Source organism: Haliotis rufescens, unplaced genomic scaffold, assembly GCF_023055435.1.
Source record: "Haliotis rufescens isolate VD_foot unplaced genomic scaffold, xgHalRufe1.0.p SCAF_9, whole genome shotgun sequence".
Lineage (NCBI taxonomy): Eukaryota > Metazoa > Mollusca > Gastropoda > Lepetellida > Haliotidae > Haliotis > Haliotis rufescens.
Window position 1 is genome coordinate 6,855,517 of NW_025964383.1, and position 24,038 is coordinate 6,879,554.

At 42.7% G+C, this 24,038-nt stretch overlaps 2 protein-coding genes across 4 annotated transcripts in view; one reads left to right on the forward strand and one right to left on the reverse strand.

Moving 5' to 3' along the window:
* The first annotated feature begins 205 nt into the window (after positions 1-205).
* On the forward strand, positions 206-7,377 carry LOC124119495 (tumor necrosis factor ligand superfamily member 10-like). Of its 2 annotated transcripts, none has more exons than XM_046482024.2 (5): positions 206-342; positions 5,032-5,507; positions 5,690-5,726; positions 5,925-6,017; positions 6,169-7,377. In XM_046482024.2, exons 2-5 carry the CDS (start codon positions 5,076-5,078, stop codon positions 6,588-6,590), a joined length of 984 nt encoding a protein of 327 aa, XP_046337980.2. In that variant the 5' UTR covers positions 206-342; positions 5,032-5,075; the 3' UTR covers positions 6,591-7,377. The 2 variants fall into 2 exon arrangements, with proteins under 2 accessions (XP_046337980.2, XP_046337979.2); XM_046482023.2 differs by lacking the exon at positions 206-342 and adding an exon at positions 4,487-4,612.
* A 7,287-nt stretch (positions 7,378-14,664) lies between these two features.
* LOC124119519 (myosin-VIIa-like) overlaps positions 14,665-24,038 on the reverse strand; it is a 75,755-nt gene continuing 66,381 nt past the window's right edge. For both annotated transcript variants that reach the window (XM_046482061.2, XM_046482060.2), the window contains 12 exons: positions 22,348-22,409; positions 21,990-22,142; positions 21,725-21,830; positions 21,415-21,529; positions 20,877-20,963; positions 20,212-20,318; positions 19,976-20,094; positions 19,818-19,884; positions 19,189-19,305; positions 18,746-18,829; positions 17,035-17,154; positions 14,665-16,437 (listed from right to left, as the gene is read on the reverse strand). In XM_046482061.2, coding sequence (XP_046338017.2) covers positions 16,360-16,437; positions 17,035-17,154; positions 18,746-18,829; positions 19,189-19,305; positions 19,818-19,884; positions 19,976-20,094; positions 20,212-20,318; positions 20,877-20,963; positions 21,415-21,529; positions 21,725-21,830; positions 21,990-22,142; positions 22,348-22,409 — 1,215 coding nt within the window. In that variant the 3' untranslated portion in view covers positions 14,665-16,359. The remainder of the gene's footprint in view (positions 16,438-17,034; positions 17,155-18,745; positions 18,830-19,188; positions 19,306-19,817; positions 19,885-19,975; positions 20,095-20,211; positions 20,319-20,876; positions 20,964-21,414; positions 21,530-21,724; positions 21,831-21,989; positions 22,143-22,347; positions 22,410-24,038) is intronic.

The window sequence follows — 24,038 nt, forward strand, 5'->3', positions numbered from 1 at the left end:
GTGTTTCGTTTACAAGTATCACCCTAGGATCAATGCGACTATGCCGTAATTTGCACGGGTAAATTGTAGAACGTGTTTTGCAAGGCATCCTTATGCACAACCTACATTATTTGTACTATATTCTTATATCTGTATTACAGGCGACAGCCTAGGTGAAAGTGACAATGTATATAAATAGATGCAGACAGCATACATAAATGTAGGTCCCCGATTGGCTGGCGATACAGGTGGGGGCCCCAGGTAGACAACCGACAGTGGCGGGCAGGTAGCATGATATACCTCGCATGCAATCTCAGTCACAAACAGCAACAGCCGCAGCCGCAGCCGCAGCCACAGCCACAGGTAAGTGAGATATACCTGGCAGGTGACAACGGCGTCACTGTCACCAGGGCACACGTTCACACATGGGAATATAACGCTGTAATTAAAGGTTGTACGTGAGAGTTACGTACCATCGCCAAGTTGTACCGATCATTTAGGGAGAAAGTAGTTATATTTGCAACATTTTGTATGACATTGTTTCAGTGATGTAGAACCTGACAGTTACAGTGCTAGTCGAGAGGGGGCTAGGTGTTGAACAGGTGTGGGTAAATAGCAGACGCACTGTAGCAATAACTCTAACATTACAATGATTGGGTTTGAACACAATTATCTGGAAGCTTTGAGTATTCAAACTGCTTCATGTTCAGAACGCCACTGTTCACACTCCTACAAGATGCCTCATCTCGCCAGGCTGGTAGAGTCCCCTGGGTTTCAAGCCAGTAGTAGTAGTGATAGCAGTAATAGTGGTAGTAGTAGTAGTAGTAGTAGTAGTAGTAGTAGTAGTAGTAGTAGTAGTAGTAGTAGTAGTAGTAGTAGCAGCAGCAGCAGCAGCAGTAGAAGTTGTTGTTGTTGTGGTAGTGGAATTGGCAGTGGTAGTATTTGTAGTGGTAAAAAAACTTATCGTAAATTAACCTGGCAAACATCGCCTTGTTCTTTTCCTGACCGTATGAATGCTTGTGGCATTACGAACAACTGTATGGTGTTAATGTACAATACCAGAAGTAGTTAGTAATGTACATGGTACAAACGAAAGAGATACTTAAAACAATGGACTCATTTGGAGCTTACAGTTAAAACGTTAGGGAGATTTCCAACAATAATGGACGGTAGAATTTTAACTTTAAACATATGCTGGTATTTCACCTATAAACATAAATTGAAGTACAATGGAAAGTACACAGCTGCTAGCATTATTTCCAAAATGTATGGAGGTAACTATGCTTTCCTACGTTTTGTATGACGTTTGTGACAATGTATGTAAAGCATATACAGTATAAAAATCCCCCCGCTGAGTTTGTCAGCATTCAGAATCCAACACAAGGAAAATCTCAAAATTCCAAGATTGTCAGCAGCGGAGGGAGAGCGAACGTTCAAAGACGTTCTTTCCTAAAACGACGGTGATATCAAGGTGGATATCTGTGGAGACAACTCAGACGTCCACCACAACAGCCAGCCAAGATCCAGCAGCCATCTGTAGAGACAACTCAGACGTCCACCACAACAGCCAGCCAAGATCCAGCAGCCATCTGTAGAGACAACTCAGACGTCCACCACAACAGCCAGCCAAGGTCCAGCAGCCATCTGTGGAGACAACTCAGACGTCCACCACAACAGCCAGCCAAGATCCAGCAGCCATCTGTGGAGACAACTCAGACGTCCACCACAACAGCCAGCCAAGATCCAGCAGACATCTGTGGAGACAACTCAGACGTCCACCACAACAGCCAGCCAAGATCCAGCAGCCATCTGTAGAGACAACTCAGACGTCCACCACAACAGCCAGCCAAGGTCCAGCAGCCATCTGTAGAGACAACTCAGACGTCCACCACAACAGCCAGCCAAGATCCAGCAGCCATCTGTAGAGACAACTCAGACGTCCACCACAACAGCCAGCCAAGATCCAGCAGACATCTGTGGAGACAACTCAGACGTCCACCACAACAGCCAGCCAAGATCCAGCAGCCATCTGTAGAGACAACTCAGACGTCCACCACAACAGCCAGCCAAGATCCAGCAGCCATCTGTAGAGACAACTCAGACGTCCACCACAACAGCCAGCCAAGGTCCAGCAGCCATCTGTGGAGACAACTCAGACGTCCACCACAACAGCCAGCCAAGATCCAGCAGACATCTGTGGAGACAACTCAGACGTCCACCACAACAGCCAGCCAAGATCCAGCAGACATCTGTGGAGACAACTCAGACGTCCACCACAACAGCCAGCCAAGATCCAGCAGCCATCTGTGGAGACAACTCAGACGTCCACCACAACAGCCAGCCAAGATCCAGCAGACATCTGTAGAGACAACTCAGACGTCCACCACAACAGCCAGCCAAGGTCCAGCAGCCATCTGTAGAGACAACTCAGACGTCCACCACAACAGCCAGCCAAGATCCAGCAGACATCTGTGGAGACAACTCAGACGTCCACCACAACAGCCAGCCAAGGTCCAGCAGCCATCTGTGGAGACAACTCAGACGTCCACCACAACAGCCAGCCAAGGTCCAGCAGCCATCTGTGGAGACAACTCAGACGTCCACCACAACAGCCAGCCAAGGTCCAGCAGCCATCTGTGGAGACAACTCAGACGTCCACCACAACAGCCAGCCAAGGTCCAGCAGCCATCTGTGGAGACAACTCAGACGTCCACCACAACAGCCAGCCAAGGTCCAGCAGCTATCTGTGGAGACAACTCAGACGTCCACCACAACAGCCAGCCAAGGTCCAGCAGCTATCTGTGGAGACAACTCAGACGTCCACCACAACAGCCAGCCAAGATCCAGCAGCTATCAATGCCAGCTGAGATCATTCCAGATAATGGGTGTGCTGCAATCGATTGTTTTAATGAGCTGTTGACTCCGGAGACAGTACCGTGTTCCTGTTTCAGTGTAAATCTGTTTTCATACCCTATGTGTGTGCGATTGCTGCTCACTCTTGTCACACAAAAGCCTCAGGAATCGTTGTCGTCCGAATCGATGTAAAAGGTCCGGCATTAATACGTCCACTGATATATACTGAAGGCGTGTATATTTTTATACTTCAGTTCAACATGAGCTGTCCTTCAACTTTAAACATATGTTGGAATGTTAACCATAAACATATGTTGTTATTTTAAAACTACTATAAACATGCTATATGCGTACCTACAATATATGGGGACATAACTAAAAGATATGTACACAGAAATAAGTGTATTACACGAACTATGGAAGGCATATGTAGGCGAATGTTCAATGATAGTAAATGTTATACCACACACACATAAGCAAATGCTGATACACGACATCACACCTCCAGAAAGTGTCGGTAAGGTGCTTGTGTCCAGATACTTGTAAGCAGAACAGTAGTTCACCTGCGTAGGTAATAACCTAAATAACCACTGCCCTGATTGTAAGGAGATATGTTTATCAATACTCTCATGTACATTAACACTGTCAATATTGTGATGATGTCAGTCTCTGGGTTACCTATACCCAAGCTATCTGACCTACTAGACTTTCAGCCCGCTGCAGATAAACACACTGACACACTGACTGAACTCTATCTCTGCCATGTGGTACTTAGGCATAGATAAGGAAGATATACATTGTACCAGGCATAACAATACACCAGGCCTAACGCTAACTCACATACACACTACACCAGACCTACCACTAACTCACTGACACACTACACCAGACCTACCACTAACTCACTGACACACTACACCAGACCTACCACTAACTCACAAACACACTACACCAGGCCTACCACTAACTCACATAGACTCTACACCAGGCCTACCACTAACTCACATACACACTACACCAGACCTACCACTAACTCACATACACACTACACCAGACCTACCACTAACTCACATACACACTACACCAGACCAACCACAAACTCACATATACACTACACCAGACCTACCACTAACTCACATACACACTACACCAGACCTACCACTAACTCACATACACACTACACCAGACCTACCACTAACTCACATACACACTACACCAGACCTACCACTAACTCACATACACACTACACCTGGATCTGAGCAGGACTTCTGAGCCCCCTGTTATACAGTAACTTCAGTAAATAGACTGTAGTGTCCCATCATAAAGAAATCCTTTCATGCGTCACGGAGTTTAAAAGAGTAATTGAGTACGCAACAAATAACTAAACAGGTTGTGGTAAAACCCGACCTGGTCCCATCACGCACGCTCCACTTGTATGGAGTGTTTCGGAGATATGATGTCATTTCTCGGAAACTATATTGGTAGCTGATAACGACTGAGCCCCTTAACGTTCAAATACGACCAAAATAATTACGGATCGACAAACAGTCTTATTTCATGTAATCGGTCCAAATGTTCATAATAAGGCTATGATATTTAAATGATATTAAACATAGTGTTAGTGATATTGTAATAGAGATGAGTTTGAATGTCAAGGCTTCCCATGTGGTGGATGTCAGCGGAGAGATCAAAGTTCGATATCACTCTCTAGTGTCATGTAGCAGCACTCAACACGAGACACAGCGTTACCCACCACTGAAGGTCAAAGACAATGTCAGCAGTAGGTACTAATACACCTGAAGTGTGACTACAATTTCTTCCAATTCATGTCTATAACAAAGAGGTCATCCCAGATTCTCAACTTGTTACATTCTATTATAACTCTATGTTTGTATAAATAATTTATGTGAGTCCGTCATTGTTAATCGTACCACCATGTTAGGGTTCAGATGTGATAAGATATATGTGTCTTATATCTACCTACTGACGTAATAAAGCACGGCTATCTATATAGGACATCAGTCGTCTGAACAATGCATGTTTCAGGTTTGTTAGCGTTATAGAAACGTATCTTAAAGCAGCGTAGCTCTGTAGGTAACGGAATACCTCTGTATGAACAACGTATATCCTTATGCCCAGAATAGCTCTGCCGGTAAACACGGGACATGGTATACCAGGAAGATTTCTTTTCTTCTGCAGATGAACCTAAAGGATTTCTTTGAATCATAAAAATCCCCACAATCATGAACGGAAAACCTCAACGTCTGAGTAGACTCGTTCGTGACACCAGCATTTCCTCCGACACGTCGACAGCATCAGACATGTCAACGTTTTCTACAACCGACTCTGAAGCCCCACTGGTCAGCAGCGGTGATGGTGCCTGTCAGAAGCCCCACAACACCCGGAACAGGGGACTGGCCCTAGCAGTTGGCCTGTGTATGTGTGTGAGTGTGGGGTCCCTCTGTGTGAGCCTGCTATTGTACACGGGGGTACTGCAGCCCAACACCCACCCCACAGCACCCCACCAGGTCGTGTGTCTCCCCTGTATGGACATTGTGACCACGCCCTTCCCTGAACAGGATGACAACATTCACCTCTTGGACAGACACTTCGAGAACAGGACGATGATCTGTTGTGCCAAAACACCCAGGCAGTTTTCAATACTGTTTGATAAGGTGGGTTGTTAGATGTGAATCTTAACTCGTCTCCATGTTGCTGAAACAAGGTCATCAAACAGTCTAAGAAAGCTGTAACTCTTTAAAGATAGTTAAATATGATAAGGATTGAGAAAGCACAAGATACAAGGCTGCTACCTGTGTAGACAATTACATCAATAGCATGTGTGTTGTGTTTGCAGCTGCTCGAGCGCAAGATGAAGAAGAAAGAGGTCATAGGTAAGTTGAGCAGTGAAAGTCATGTCACTGGTAAATATTTATTATCCTATTGATATATTAAATATCAGCTTTGTTCTAGCGGGATTGATAGTTAAAAACGTATTGTTGCCATAAGAGCAATTGTAATGCTCGACTAGTTACTTACTATCCTGTTTACCCAATAAAGACACACTAGTCATTTCACTTTGTATTCGCCAGCGGCCCGTCGGGAGGAATCCAGAAACCAGGCAGCGGGCCCGAAGTCAGCTGACACAGTGGGCGCCCATCTGCTGGCTGGCCTCCAGAAGACAGGTTGGTGGCCACCCTTACCATATAACTAACAGTTACTGCAGTTGAATTAAGACAGAAAACAAGTGATAACAGAAATATCTCACTATATATAGGTAACACCATGCTCCCAGCAGACACGACGTGAAACAATCCTCATCATTCTTCCTTGTAGTGTCCACAGAGACCCAGGTGCGGTCATGGCTGGCCGACCGCCCTCTCTCCTTCATGCACGGCCTCCATCTCCACGCCGACCGCCTCGTGGTGGAACACAGCGGACTGTACCTCGTCTACAGCCAGGTCTACTTCAAGGTCAATATGGACGATCCCTCCATCCAGTCCCATCCCCCGAGTCTGCTGGGCCATCTCGTCCACCGCTACAGCGTCACCATCCCTAATGGGGGTCGGGAGGACTTGCTGCAAGCGGCACACTCGTGCTGCGGGGACGACGGTGACAGCCTCTTCCTCCACACCAGCCACGTAATGGGCGTGTTCCAGCTGAGCAGCAGGGACGAGATCTACGTGACCGTGTCCCACCCAGGACTCATCTACCGCGACCCAACACGTAGTTTTCTGGGTGTGTTCAAGTTGAACTGATACCTAGGTGCATCAACCTGGGTACACGCCAGAAGCAGGTATCAGCACCATGTACACAGATCAGCATGATGTAGAGGGCCATATGGAATGTTCACACGGCACTGATGTCACGGTGTTTAATCTCTGTGTAGAGGTGTGGACATCCGCAGATCCCCGCTCTATAGTGCAATTACCTTCCATGATTACGGCTACCCAGAACATTTACTGACGCCTGGACGCCGCTGTGTAAGTAGCCTGCTCTGGGTAACACACTTACCATTGTGCCAAAACGAAGACACTTGTTCGGAGCTTAAAGCCTTAAACGACTCCCATTCGAGTGTGCCAAAACCTTATGCCACTAGTTCGGGCCCTGCTCTTTGTACACACTGTACGGGGATGCGCTAGCAGCTTGACAGACAGGATGTGGAGTGTGGTAGCCATTATTGATACAGACACCTCTGGATACAACGAAACAGGACATGCAACAATGGCCGACAGGGAGGCCACGAAGCGAATGCTACTCTGCAAGGAGGATAGGCATAAAGAATTCCTGTAAGACCTCGTCTTGTTCGTAATGTCCGCTCATAGCCAGACTATCGGTGTGCTGGCATGGGAAGTTACATTTACCAGTGTGACGCTAAGTGGCAATATCGAAGCTCAGTGCTGTGATACTATTCAAAACCATATGTTATAAAAGACACACACGCACGTACGCACGTACGCACGTACGCACGCACGCACGCACACATACATACATACAGGCACAAAGACACACAGAAGGATTCACAGGCACACAGACAGGCACAAAGACACACAGACAGATACACAGACTCACAGACAGGCACAAAGACACACAGACAGATACACAGACGCACAGACAGGCACAAAGACACACAGACAGATACGCAGACTCACAGACAGGCACAAAGACACACAGACAGATACACAGACTCACAAACAGGCACAAAGACACACAGACAGATACGCAGACTCACAGACAGGCACAAAGACACACAGACAGATACGCAGACTCACAGACAGGCACAAAGACACACAGACAGATACGCAGACTCACAGACAGGCACAAAGACACACAGACAGATACACAGACGCACAGACAGGCACAAAGACACAGACAGATACACAGACGCACAGACAGATACACAGACACACAGACAGATTCACAGACTCACAGACAGGCACAAAGACAAACAGACAGATTCACAGACTCACAGACAGGCACAAAGACACACAGACAGATTCACAGACTCACAGACAGGCACAAAGACACACAGACAGATAAACAGACTCACAGACAGGCACAAAGACACACAGACAGATTCACAGACTCACAGACAGGTGGGGAGAACGATCTCAGTTGTTGATATGCAAGTGTATGATTGCATTATGTAAATACTTACTGTTCTATTTTGGTTTTGGTTCATGTATATAAATATGATACAATATTCAATTTTCTATTATTCATTCAATTTACATTCTCAATAATGCCAGCTTGCCGTCTAAAATGGTGTATGATTGTTGCCACTGCCACAACTTGAGTTCTATGTATACGGCACACAATGGAACGCACTTTTACATATACTACCGATAATACCTTTAAATCCAAAACTGTGGCGCCCCAGTCCCACTAGTCCCAAGGTGTAAATTGTAGGGCTAACGTCTGGGCGTGCTTCCATGTACCATATACCAAGTGTGCAGGGCTACATGCTCCCAGGACATCCATCACCCAGGCCAAGCGAAGAAAAATCATTTTGTTTGTTTGTTTGTTTATTGTTTAACCTCGATCTACACAATTGAGATAGGATGACATGCATCAACCATGTCGGCGACAGTTGACAAAACTAGCAACACAACAACACAATCAGAGTGAATCTGTACCGCGGGCTGCTAGCACGGCGAAGGCAATGGCGTAGCTACCACGTAGCACCAAAGCAAGTGCTTACGCTTTGAAATCGTTCCAAAAATAAAATGGATTTTTTCTTTTAAGTGTGTTCTTTCAGTCGCTTGTTATAATTACATGATCTATTGTTCCTTTACAGGCTGACCAACTGCCAGTGTTAAAAGTGTCGTTCCATGTTGTTGTTTGCTTGTTACATTTCCTTTACAATTTTCGCGAACACCTGCTGTCATCACGGATTTTTAATGGTTCATTCATATAATGTTCACAGCTAGTTTGCCCTTTACGCCAAATGAAGTCTGTTTCGTTGGATACTCTACACTGGTAATATTGTCTTACATTGACAATATATATTTTATGAAGATGCCTGTGCTTGATCACAATAACCAAAATGTTTTCTTCTTAAACTGTAGCCCAATGTACAGAACGTGGTAAGGATATTTCGTGATATCTCTGTTTTAGATGTGCCTGCTTGTGGTTGTGTTTCATAAGCGTTATGAGTGTTTAAGAAAGATAAATATGATTGCTTACATTTTAATTTCCTTGTCAGGGAAACAACTTTACCCAGCGAATTGCGGCGTCATTGACGTCCGACTCGTCCCCCTCCCCGTGTCCCGCGATACCCCTGCGTGTCTTGTGTACAGTTGATGATGTACATGTAGATGTGCTCTGATTGCTGCATCTCCACAACCAGGAAGATGAACAGGGCGAGCTTTAATAATAGCATTGACTTGCGGTACATCTGAGGTGCGTCAGGGGAGCCAATGCTATGTGAGTCAGTGTCTGTAAGTAACTATATTCAATGTGACTAGTAGTGCGCAACGTCACCATAGACTTACAAAGAAGAAAGAGCGCTATGTCTGGAGTCATATACAGGTTTGAACCAATCCTGTGCCTCCCTGGGTGCCTCACATAGCCTCAGCCTGGACTGGTGCTGAGTCTCCACTGCAACTTCTTTCGGTGCTGTTGGTCCCTTCATGCTCTAATAAATGTACGACATGCTCGGTATCAGTGAATACCGAAATGCGGCAATAGACAGAACGTATTAGCAAATAATTTCTCTGGACTTAGTCTTGTATTGCATGCTTGGCTGTGTAAAGCTTGACCATCTCAGCATCTTTTGCCACAATGTATGGCTAATGGTGTTCCGATGCTGAGGTTTAAGGTCGATATCTTGACACAATCCCCCACATGTCATACATCGCATGTTGTTGGACTCCCCGCTCCAGGACACCGTATACATTACATCAAGGGGCATTTTATATATACATGAGTGAATAAATGTCATTTATCACCGCTTTTAACTATATTTCAGATATATCAAAACCTGGCCAGCTTAACTGTTTGCTGATCAAGCCCCAAGTGGCACAGGTTCTTACACAAAACGTGCTCCCAGAACTAAGTACGACAGATCACATAGTAATGTCATGAAGCGTCTGCGCATTCACTAACATTTATGAAACAAATCTTGTTACATGTTCGTAAATGTGAATACCACTTGCAATTGGCGGGGATATCTTTCTGCATGGGGGTTCGGTAATGACCACCAGACATGCCGGCCATTACATCCTGTACTCCTCGAAAAACCGATCGAAAATCTTGTTCTCTTGACTTCCCAGAATCGCTGTTATATAAATAATAACTCTCCACTCGTCATTCATTATGAAACTGAGAGGTCATGTCCCCGACCCTCAGTGTAGGGAAATATTGACAGAGCAAACACAACTGTTACATTTTCCGTTGTAGAATTCGTTTCATAATGAGTCAGTATATGGGGATTTAACGCAACACCAGGGGATCATGACGCTGTAACCCAGAGAACCAGGTACACGTCCAACATTTCATGAAACTATCCATACATTGCCTGTTCCCATATCCATCGATAAAGCGATAAAGTTCAGATATCCATCGATAAAGCGATAGTTTCCAAGGAACGAATAGAGAGAATATATTACTTCACCCTAATAATTTCGAACGTATTAACATCCAGTGACATCAAACATTGTCCTGTCATTATCTTTATATCTGATATAATCCCAACTTGTGGAATATATAACCCCCCGACTCCACAAAAAAATACCGTTGATTTTATAATTTTATTTTATACAACCTTCATATCTACAGTGAGTGAATCACAAGGCCACAGAGGCGCTGATAAGTCACAATGGCTTTAAGAATCCATTTTTCAAATACATGTGTACTCCTGCAAGAGGTATTTTACGTCCGTTTCATTGTGTTCATGAAGTGTGTTTAAAACGGAATTGTTGAAAAAGGTTGCTTCAGAAAAAGAAAAACACTTCCTTTCGCTTGTTTATGAGACTTAAAACCCTCCGATGAGTGATTATCCCCCTTATCCTACACATACAGTATACACGTACACAATTCAAAACCATTGGAGGAAATAGCCTCATGACAGAACGGACTCAAAACTCGAAAGTCAAAATAGCTTAATAAAGTAAAAATGGCCAAAAATCCATAGTCAAAACGGCCAGACAAAGAAGACATAAGGGGCGGGACATTTTGAGGGGGCGGCTGGGTTTTCCGGTACAGTCATGTTTTTCTTCTTCATTTTGGGGGGAGGGCTGAGGTTTGTTTTTCTTCTTCATTTGGGGGAGGGCTGAGATTTGTGTTTCTTCTGCACAGAGAGCTGAGGTTATTTTACGGCATAATTCAAATTCAACTTATGGAAAGAATGTTAATAAATTCTTACTGTTTACTTAAACATAATAACTGTACAGATGTAAGTGATTTTGAAACCGAACAATGAAAATAGCAGTATAATAAAGCATTTTATAAAAAAAAAGACCATTTCTTACAACACCACGTGTAGCAAAACCCAGTCGACTTGACATGTTTGCACTCACATCTACTGGAGAAATGTACTTTGCACTTACAAAGATTAGGGATGATGTACATTAGTAGCATAACTTTTTATGTAAACTGACGAAAAAAAAGAAACGTTACTAAATAGTGTTACAACATGGTTGAGAATCAATCGCCCAAACACAACCACAACAGTCTGCTGTGTAATGCACGTGCTACAGTACCCAGATCAGTGGAACTTGCGTTTGAAGTGAAACCTTTTGCTGCACTTGCAGCATGCCAGACTACAAAGAAATGGATATAAAAGGAACGATGTACTGTTAATACACACCCAAACCGTTGGACAGTGCCACATGACATGCTAAGATTAATGGTACTGAAAGAACAAGTCACTGGTATGATACATCAAGAATGACCACGTTGCAAGGAGATTTGGCTGTAGCCGAATGCCAGCCACCGGGCTGCTTTATCCTCGACGTCTTTGTGAGGTGGCAGCCTTGGCCGACCCAACGACTAGCCATGCACCATGACAATATCCCTGAACGTCGTTGAGCTTTTGTCCCCAAAAGCATTTTTAAAATATTGAAAGTCCAAGGACAAAGTAAAATGCATTTCTCCAATCACAAAGACCAGTTTTTGCCTCAGACTGATCAGAATAAGGACAAACTCACCTACATCATCACAAAATAGAAAACGGTGGCATCATCCCCATCAGACGTCGACACCCATTCTATAGGCAAAACGCACCTATTAGAAAAGAATGTTCCAGACAGGTGCAAGAAATGCTTGAAGCCAATAACATGAAGGCACACTCCCATTGTCATGGTTAAAAAACGCGATAGCTTTTACGGCCTCAATGCAGTTACCAAACATATATTTTCCCCCTACCACCTCTGCCAATATTTGTAGTGTGCTTGATTGTGCTAGTGTTTTTTGGCAAATACCGCTCAAAACACAAGTCGGCCTAGAGAGAGAGAGAGAGAGAGAGAGAGAGAGAGAGAGAGAGAGAGAGAGAGAGAGAGAGAGATGACATATATAGATGATATATATACGAGGGGTGTTCATTAAAGATTTCCCCTGACCCACTTCCGATGGACCTAGTGGAATGAAACTTGGCATAGGTATTAGTCTTTCTCCACATAGGAACCACCAAGAGTTAAACACTTCTCCCATCGTTTTATGCAACTATGGAGACCTCGTTGTAAAAGCCCTGATTTTGCGTCTCAAACCAGGACTTGACTTCAGAAATCAGTGTTTCATCATCTGTGAAACGTTTTCCCTTCAAAAATGACTTCATGGTTGGAAAGAGGTGGAAGTCAGATGGTGCAAGGTCAGGAGAGTAAGGAGGATGTGGAAGGATTTCATAGCAACAGGACCGCGCTTCTGTCTGGGCAACATGAGAATTGTGTACTGGAGCATTGTCTTGCAGGAGACGGACACCCTTGGTCAGCATGCCACGCCTCTTAAGCTTGATAGCGTCCCGCAATTTCCGCAGCAGTGAAGCATAATAAGCTCCTGTAATTGTGGTACCCTTTGCCAAGAAATCCATCATCACTACTCCGTGCTGGTCCCAAAATACCGTGAGCATGACCTTGCCTGCAGAGGGTTGGACACGTGCCTTCTTTTGAGGTGGTGACTCCACATGCTTCCATTGCATCGACTGAACTTTAGTCTCAGGATCATAGTGATGGACCCATGTTTCATCTTGTCTGATAAGTCTGTCAAAAAAGTTTGCCTGGTTTTTTTGGCACATGTCCAAAAGATCCTTTGAGCAATTGACTCGTTCCTGCTTTTGGAAAGGTGTGAGCAGCCTGGGAATCCATCGTGCAGACACCTTATGCATGTTCAAATTGTCATGGATGATTATTTCCACAGACCCTACACTAATCTTGACATCTTGTGCTAACTGGCGAACAGTCTCCACTTGATGGATAGTGTCCTCATCAATGGCTGAATGGGGGCGGCCAGGAATGGCAGCTGTTTCCACAGATGTCCGACCACACTTGAACTGGCGATGCCAGTGTTTAACAACGTCATATGATGGGGCATCTTCCCCATAAGTTGCTTTCATTTCATCGAAAGTTTCTTTTGGTGTGCGACCTTTCAAATATAAAAACCTTATCACTGCTCGGTATTCTACTGGCTCCATTGTCACACCCTACTCGATCATAACACCTGTAAAAGTGGTAAGATTAATAGTTCGGTGCTGCAAATCCAGACATAACCCATAGATACATGTATCATTACACATGTGAAATTTCAACCAAATATAACCCTAAGTGGTTTAGGGGAAATCTTCAATGAACACCCCTCGTAGATGACAATATGTTCTACGTTTTTGGAACATTTGAATCACCTCATATATATATATATATATATATAGAGAGAGAGAGAGAGAGAGAGAGAGAGAGAGAGAGAGAGAGAGAGAGAGAGAGAGAGAGATGACATATATAGATGATATATATAGATGACATAATATTTTCTAAAACGTTTTTGGAACATTTGAATCACCTCAAGGCAGTATTCCAAAATATCAAAGAAGAAGGAGGCACTCTAAAACCAAGCGATTGTAAATTTGCGACAAAACAAGTCACCTATACTTTGGGCATATCGTCAGCAAAGATGGCAACCATCCATCCATGACGTGTGTCATTTCTTAGATTTGGACTCGTATTATCACAAATTTGTAGCAAACCTTTCTGGCATCTCCTCTATACAACCTTCTGGAAAAAGAGGCGCCTTCCGAATGGTCCAATTGCCAACAGGCATTCGAAAAGCTCAAGCAAGCCCTTACAACAGCCAACATCCTTGTATGTCCCAACCAAAACAAACCCTTCATCCTCACAACTGATGCATCTCAAAATGCAATTGGGTACATTTTAGGCCAACTTGATTCTCATGGAGTAACTTGGAATGATGTAAGTTGTTAATTCATGTCTTTTGACCATACAAGAATCTTCCTGTTCTACTTTTAGAAACAAACAATGTTGATTGGTAAGTTTCTTTTGCTCGTCAATTTCCAAGTAAGGGTAAATGATGCTTGATAGTCATTTCCCATCACAGTCAACAACTGTTATGGCCTCTTGAAATGGAAGATTTGAAATGATAATTAATAGATAAGTGTTACAGGCATACTGTCTCTCATGGTCATGTCTCTCTGTCAAAGATTATGGCTTTGCTCACAAAATATTTTGTATTGATGAGGATGGCCATATTGTGGTGTTAATTTTTTTTCAATATAATAAATGTAAAAGATAAATGTCACACAAAATGTGATACTCTACCACTAGATGACAGAAGCGGTCCCCAGCAGAGAATGCAGATAGGTCTCAAGAATCAACAACACAACATGTCTGTCATCTGAATACTTTATTGTCATATGCATACGAAAATATATTTTAGGCATATTGCAAAAATTGTACTGCAAAAAGGACAGCCATGTGAAAAATTAATATTACAAAAGTAAACATGTGAATATGAGTAAAAACGAATCTGCATGATATAGTGCACATGACAGTACCATAATATACACAAACATGTTTATAAGTTACAAGGGGATAAGAGTCACTCATATGGTCAATATTGAATTATACAAAAATACATTTTGAATGTATATGTTATTACATTGGTGTTAGTTCATTTTTCAAATTTGAAAACTAAGATCTACTGCATACATACTTATATAGATATATTAAATCATCTGTATACTGTATATCTACTGAAGGTACGATGATCCAGCACTAGCTATGCCATGACATACAGTCTGTCAGGGCACTTGACAGAGGAAGGTGGTGTAATGTCAAGGTGACCTGTCAGGGAGACCCAAGTATTGGTTGTCAAAGTTGGGTGGGTGTCCCTGCCAGGGATAATACAATGAAGGACTATACGCTAGATTGGGAACAGGCCAAGTATCCACAGTCAAGTACCTTATCTAAATCTATCTGCCACTACCTTGTGCAATACAGTCTATACTTTATACACAACCCGGAGGTTCATTTCGGGACCACTACTTATGAGACCAGTACTGTTGCGGAGTAAATACAGTGTGTATTATGTGCCAGTGAGACGGAATGCTATAAGCTGCTGCTTCTACACAAGGTGTGTCCCCTCTACCATCACCCGCTCAACTCATCATGCCCTATATAGCTAGTACCTACTTTCAGCAAAGGTAGCCCCTAAGCTAATCCATCCTATTTGTCTCAACAGCATCGTCCCGTTACAGTTGGCAATTTTCATATGCTTTTGAAGCAAATCATACAGACTATGTCCAACACATCTGACAACAATGTTCATCATAGTGAATATTGTGACCATGGTATCCTGTTTGTAACTACTGTGTGCTGACTTTCTCCCCACAAGTGTCAATAGGATGATACAGGGTCCCACACACTGTTTTGTGTACAAGAGGAACAAGACACAGCTGGTCCACAGGCCTGGTCCAGCAGTCTGCAAGCTGACAGACACTGAGTCTTTGACAGGATCCACAAAGACGGCCAGCAGCAACATACAGGGCGGTACGGGCTGAGCTTATCATTCACTTATACCGAAAGGTAAAAGCAAATAATTGAACAAATTCGGAATGTCACATATATATATGTATATAAACATAAATGGTGTTTAATAATAATTGTATACATAAATAGTGTAAATCAAAAATATAACAATAAAAATACAACAGGAATGGTAGACATTTGTCCTTAACACTTCTCTCTCTCCCCTGCCAAAGTCTGCATAAGTGCAGGCAGGCAGAGCGGGGTGGGAACAACTGCACTCTCTGGAGTAGAACACATGTAGGACTGCATACACAAAGGAGTCTCTGGACCCTGCATGTAAACACATATGGAGCATGATCTGTGAGCAAAGTTCTCATCACAATGTGCTCATATACATCGGAATGATTGACTCTCCAGCCCAGCACATCCTCGGGACTGCGGAGGCTGCAAGTGCAGCTACCGCGTCCCTGTATCCAGACGGTAGTGGGTGTGCTGACTGGCTCATGTCATGTGGTGGTGTGTTGGGGTGGTGGTGGCTGTCGGTGTGATGTGGTCACTACTGCCGCTTGGGTCTGTTCATGGTGGTCAGCATCAAACTGATGTAGGAGGTGAGCAGGTCATCCATCTTGTACCCCTGCAACATGACACATGGTATTAGTGCTGCCTCAGCAGCTAGGGAAGGCATGATAAGGGTCTAACATGAGAAGTACTACACAGGCTACATCCAACGGTAAAGCAATCCAACCTTTCACAAACACGCACGCAGAACCGTGAAGATCCGGCTTAGAATTTGTCTTCAGCAGCCCATGCTTGCCGTAACAGGGCACTATGCTTGTTGTAATAGGTGACTAACGGAATCGTGTGGTCAGACTCGCTGAGTTGGTTGATGCATGTCATTGTATCCCAATTGCGTGGATCGATTTTCATGATATCAATCACTGGATTGTCTGGTCCAGACTCGATTAATTACAGACTGCCATCATATAGCTGGAAAATTGATGACTGTGGCGTAAAACAACAAACAGACAGGCATTGGCAGTCATCATTGTGCCACTGATCCCCGCCATGTTGGTCGCCCCTGACGACACGTGGGTTGTGCAACCTGTTCTGTGTACAGCCTTCTTACACCTTCACACACTGTTATGCTCCGTGTACACAGGACAGCAAATAGGGAAGCCAATACAAATCAGTGTCCACTAAACGATGTTAATGACCAGCATGAGGAACTCACCAGCGATGTCTCGCACAACAGCTTGCTGCCCCGCACTAGGTTGCCGATTGTCATGTGGAAGTAGGTGTTGCCACTGCTCCAGTTGGAGATCTTGGTGAAAGGATGTGTGGCAAGGATCTCCTGGCAAACACAAACATCATATGCTTTAGTGTGCAGTATTGCGGTAATGTGTATGGATACCATGATGCATTAGTGTGCAATATTGCAGTTATGTGTATGAATACCATGATGCATTAGTGTGTAGTATTGTAGTAATGTGTATGGATACCATGATGCATTAGTGTGCAGTATTGCGTATGAATACCATGATGCATTAGTGTGCAGTATTGCGGTCATCTATACTGATACCGTGATGCATTAGTGTGCAGCATTGCAGTTATGTGTATGAATACCATGATGCATTAGTGTGCAGTATTGTAGTAATGTGTATGGATACCATGATGCATTAGTGTGCAGTGTTGCAGTAATGTGTATGAATACCAGGATACATTAGTGTGTAGTATTGCGGTAATGTGTTAGAATACCATGATGCATTAGTGTGCTGTATTGCGGTCATCTATACTGATACCATGATACATTAGTGTGCAGTGTTGCAGTAATGTGTATGAATACCATGATACTTTGTGTGCAGTATTGTGGTAATGTGTATGGATACCATGATGCAATAGTGTGCAGTATTGCGGTCATCTATACTGATACCATGATGCATTAGTGTGCAGTGTTGCAGTAATGTGTATGGATACCATGATGCATTAGTGTGCAGTATTGTAGTAATGTGTATGAATACCATGATGCATTAGTGTGCAGTGTTGCAGTTATGTGTATGGATACCATGATGCATTAGTGCGCAGTATTGTAGTAATGTGTATGGATACCATGATGCATTAGTGTGTAGTATTGCAGTAATGTGTATGGATACCATGATGCATTAGTGTGTAGTATTGTAGTTATGTGTATGGATACCATGATGCAATAGTGTGCAGTATTGTAGTAATGTGTATGGATACCATAATGCATTAGTGTGCAGTATTGCAGTAATGTGTATGGACGATGCATTAGTGTGCAGTATTGCAGTAATGTGTATGGACACCATGATGCAATAGTGTGATTTATTGCAGTAATGTGTCTGGATACCATGATGCATTAGTGTGCAGTATTGTAGTAATGTGTATGGAAACCATGATGCATTAGTGTGCAGTATTGTAGTAATGTGTATGGATACCATAATGGATTAATGTGCAGTATTGCAGTAATGTGTATGGACGATGCAGTAGTGTGCAGTATTGCAGTAATGTGTATGGACGATGCATTAGTGTGCAGTATTGCAGTAATGTGTATGGATACCATGATGCAATAGTGTGCAGTATTGTAGTAATGTGTATGGATACCATAATGCATAAGTGTGCAGTATTGTAGTAATGTGTCTGGATACCATGATGCATTAGTGTGCAGTATTGTAGTAATGTGTATGGATACCATGATGCAATAGTGTGCAGTATTGTAGTAATGTGTATGGATACCATGATGCATTAGTGTGCAGTATTGCAGTAATGTGTCTGGATACCATGATGCATTAGTGTGCAGTATTGCAGTAATGTGTCTGGATACCATGATGCATTAGATGAGATTGTTAGTCTGTTGCTCCAGGGTGTCATGTGGAACAGACATACTGATGCAACTCCTGTTCTGTGAGTATTACATGGGTTCCTACCTTGTTCTGGGGATGGATGAGGTTCACACCGCTCTTGTTGATGGCGATGAGGAGGATCTCAGGGTAGTTAGGCTCTGTTGTTTGCTGTCCAGAAATTAATTGGCTTTTATTAGCATCTACATAGTAATAATATGGAATTCTGATTCAAAACACTATAGGTCTATCTATGTTTGAGTCTACAGACACTGAGTAATAGGTGTTGAGGGTGCAAGGCATTACAATGGGCGTCCCAGGCTGGAGACCTGTGGCACGCTGAACTTGATTCCCAAGCACTTTAATTGTACATACTCAGAAGCATTGTATAGATGTACGATTTATTGATGAAAGTCACCCATTGACACCTTGAACACGCAATCAACAATGATATAGATAAATGTTATGATTCAAACATCGCATAAAGGACCCAATATTGTGGTAAACACACAATGAGTGCTGGAGTTTACCTTGACTTCAAAGAATGCTGATCCAAATGTTGGCCACTTGAAGATGATCTTGAGGAACTCCACCTTGGCATCTTCCTGGCTTTTGCCAGCATCTCGGTTGTATGCCGCCACCATCGCCTGCAGCAGTCACCATTGTGATAACCATGGTCACAAACAGTGGCACAATTGTGCTCTAATTAGTCTACACACTTCAGTAAATAGGAAACCTTTAAGAACTTCCACATTCAAGAATATAGCATTCAAACAATATGCAATGCTGGTCAACAGAACCCTGCCCTTCTGCAACATGTGTAACTGGGGAAAAGCAGGCATCATCTCTGAACTAATTGATCTGTACAAATGTATAGTCCAACCCACTGAACTGAAGAGATACCCTGTCCCATTCTTTCTCCAGTCAATGCATCGATGAAACAACAAATACTATAACCAAGTTTGACTGTTCACAACTGTTACTTAGGGTTCAGGTAGTCTGCAGAGGGGATTCATCACCAACTCTATATTTTAAAGATAATACATAATACTACTTTGCATCAAATATTTATATCATTGAGGTTTGTAAAGGTGAAAAGACACACACACGAGTCACTGATTTGTATACAAAATTGTCAGGATTTTCAGGAAACACTCACCCTCTTCCAGTCTTCAGGTGACTGAGCTTTAACCATATCTTGTGGCAGGAATTCACGCAATGTTCTCCTGCAAAAGGGGAACATATATCAGTGGGTGTCTATGAGAACACAGGTCCCATAACACATTATTTATTTAAGAGTGCCTGGTGACTACTCACACCAAAGACTGTAGTTCCTTCTTGCTCTCCCCGTACTTGACCCTGTATATGAGGGCACCCAGGATTGCTGCCTCCTCCTTGCTGCACCGGTGATAGCCTCGCAGGAGCTTCGGCAACTCCTACAGAACAACACAGAACAGGGCTAGATGCAGCACACAGGGCTAGATACAGGAAACAGGGCTACTGACATGTAGGACTCACTAGTGTCGACACAGGGGACATGGTGCTGGACCTACCTGGTGATAGTGGAAGATCAAGTCAGCGTTGATGTCTTTGCCGGGCACAGTGTTGGTCCACAGCTTCTTCATGAAGAACACCTGGTACGTGAACTGTGGGACAGCACCTGCAGAAGGCAAGAACAGGCCAACTCAGGCTTCTCTACTTCTGGTGTACACTCTCAGTTGCACTAGCAAACTACCCACTTAGATCTGTCATAACCAGTTGGATAAAGTCACATTCTTTTGAGAATTAATTTCTGTGTAACTCATCAAAAAGACACACAAAAATATGAATGACAACAAACGTCACAAAACATTGAAAAAAAAATAAATTGAGATGCCAATTAGTGCCGGTCATTACAGACCATCGCATGATGCCTTAGGGAAGGGAGTGGTTGTTTACTTCCATTATGGGGAGCATTCAATTAATATCAATTAGCTAGTACACCCACAGTACACATTGTAGACAATACTTGACATTCCCTGTCCTCTGAGGTTCTAACTTTATACCAGACTTTCAGGTACTTGACACCTTTGTTCAGCAAGTTAATTTTAACATTGTCAGGATAGGGAGTGCCGGATGTATATTTGACAGACTGTTATTTAGTTGTGGTCAATGAACAGACTGATGTATGTCCTGGTTACTCAACACCTGTTGGCCAGTGAGGAGGGCAGCAACTCACCATCTCTGGACGGCCGGGCTTTCCTGATCCAGTCAGTCAGGTGCCGCACAAAGTCGAAGAAGAAATCTCCCTCTGGGACACTAATAACTGCAATATTCAATTGTAAATAAACATATATATCACACTAAAAAAATGTCTTTAAACAATGTTTAGAACACATTAATTCATGTATAGCAAATAAGGAAACCTCAATCTTTTACTTGCATATGAGTAAGGAGTGTATCACCCTTGCATCCACCCATCCCATTATCCCATCCCTTGGTATGAAAATGTTACATACATCAGGACAATGAAATTCATTGATTGTTATCAAAAAGAAACCTAACTAGAACCCAGGGACTCTGGAGCAGCATAGGTTCGCTGTACTTTATTCTGTTTTCTCAAGAGATGACAGCTATACAGATGGTTTCAGTGTTTATGGGTGTGTGTGTTCAGACTGAAATACTGGCAAGTATTGCTGCATTCGATCACCCCCTTCACAAGCATGAATGTATTTGACAGATAGTCCTTTGCTTTATGACACAGTTTACACACAAACCTTTGTCAGCTATCTTGACAAACAAGCTGAAGCCTTCTGCAGACCGCAGTGCCAGCTTGTTGGCAATGTTCTGACAGAAATCCTTTGCTCTAGTACTCGACTCAACCTCAAATGCCTGATAAAAAAAAATAGCAGGTATGTATCACGGTTCCTTTTATAATCCATTCGGAGAGACTTGTTAACATAAAGTACAAAATTTAAACTAAGATAAAATACAAAACTTGTATAGAATCAAATTACAAGGTTCAGTTCTATATTTCAACTGGAAGGTTACTACAAATGTCTCCTAAGCACAGTAGCATATCCCCACCTCGTCTGTGTCATCTGGGAAGTAGACTTTGTGCAGGATCTGTGTTGTCTTGTGCTGGATGGCCTCCACCTCAACTTGATGGGGAGGGTATTTCCTCGTACCATTCCTGCAACATGCAACACTCACCCTCAAACAACAGCAACACACAGACTTGGTATCTCGATAGTCATAAAACATACTTTGTGTCCATACATATAAGTATTCAACTGACAGGCCTCCTTTTGTGGGATTGGCAAGCAGGCTTATATTTACAAGTGCTTCATACCTTAGTGTCTTCTTGAGTCTGTTCATGCAGTCTGGGGCAATAGCATTCTTCCGTGTCCTGAGAAACTGCATCAGCTCCTTCAGGAGGTTGGTGCTTGGGGCAAAGCAGCCTGTAGCAAGCCACATCAGCTCATAACCACGCTCCTCACTGGCTCTGTAGGAAAACACCACATGGTAGCACTGGGCAGGACAATCACGGTAAGGTCTATAGCTGTTTATCAGATACTGCTGTTACATTAACAGGTCACAATATTTGACTAGAACACACTTTCTATGGACGAAAGTAGTGCTGGATAGATGGACGTGATTATCAGTGCTTACTTCCCCCCCTGAAGGTGTGCAACATGGTCTGGGCCTACCTGACTCGGTTGTCCGTCAGCTGCTTCATGATCTGGCAGTACACCTCGTCTCGCAGGATTTCCTGAAACCAAAGAATAAGCACCTCTAAAAGACCACTTAAGAGTTGAGAATTTTCAGCATGTTCAGTAGCAAGAGGTGAGGTGAGGTGAAATAGGGTTTAACGTCGCTTTCAAGATTATTGCACTTACATAGCAACGTGCAAGCACGTGTGCGTGTGCGTGTGTGTGTGTGTGGCTGCTTGTCTTAGTCCAGACTTATGCATATTTTATAGCGCTAGCCCACTGAGATACCATGCTGCAGTTTAACATGGATACCCTACTCAGACACAGTATAATGACTCCGAGCCGACCAGTCCTTGTTTTAGCCCCTTAATGCAGAGCGCCAGGCAGGGTAACAAGTACCATCTTACAACGTCTATTGATATGATGTGGCTGGAAATCGAAACCCAACCTTCCACTCTCCGGCTAGAGACCCTCCCATGAGAGCACTGTGGCAAAAGGAGTAAATTTTTACAAATACTAAACTGAGATTTTTCCATAACACAACACTCTATATGATAGAATGGTTTTGATCTTAAAAATATCTAAAGATATCTCAAAAGGTGCTGTTTCACAATTCATTTCTTATTTCATTATATCCTTAATTCACCAATATACAAAACAGGTTTTTAGATTTCAAAAAATCAAATTACAAAGTGAACAATAGTGTAACAATCAATTCTCTTGTGGTATTTTAGAATGAATTTTAGACTTAAGAAATGGAATTGTGAATCATTATATTAAATTTTTTTTCGTAATAACTGCCATTACTCAGATCTTATGACATTACTCAGGTGTTATGACATTACTCAGGTGTTGTGACATTACTCAGGTGTTATGACATTACTCAGGTGTTGTGACATTACTCAGGTGTTATGACATTACTCAGGTGTTATGACATTACTCAGGTGTTGTGACATTACTCAGGTGTTATGACATTACTCAGGTGTTATGACATTACTCAGGTGTTGTGACATTACTCAGGTGTTATGACATTACTCAGGTGTTATGACATTACTCAGGTGTTGTGACATTACTCAGGTGTTGTGACATTACTCAGGTGTTGTGACATTAAGGGGAGAATTCATTACTTTGATTAACAAAGAAATGAGATTTTCAGATATCAATAACAATACATCTAAAATTTGTGATATCTAAAACACATTAGGTGATCATTTGATTGTAAGATATCAGAAAATAAAACTCTGTGGTATAAACAAAAATCGTTGTATCACAGGTTTTCAGACATCATATGTTTTCTGACGGCCATGTTTATCGAGATTACTTGTGCTATAACAGGGTGTGTAGCATCCACAGAAAATTAAATACCCAGATGATGGCTTGTTTTGAACAGAAAGTTGTCTTTTATGAGTGAATGAGATGTTTTACAATTGTTCATGTGATTAGACAAAACTATGATTGTTTCTTAAGAATCCAAAACCAATAACAGGGGGATACTTCAAATTTTTATACATCACAAATTGTATCTCATGTAATATAATACATGTTCTGGTTTTATTAATTACATTTTGCAGGTATAATAGAATGATCAAATATATTTTAAATATCATCAGTATTATTTACTGATCATGATACTGACATTTTAACACAAATAAGATGTAAGATCCATTATATAAAGGAAACTATCTGTA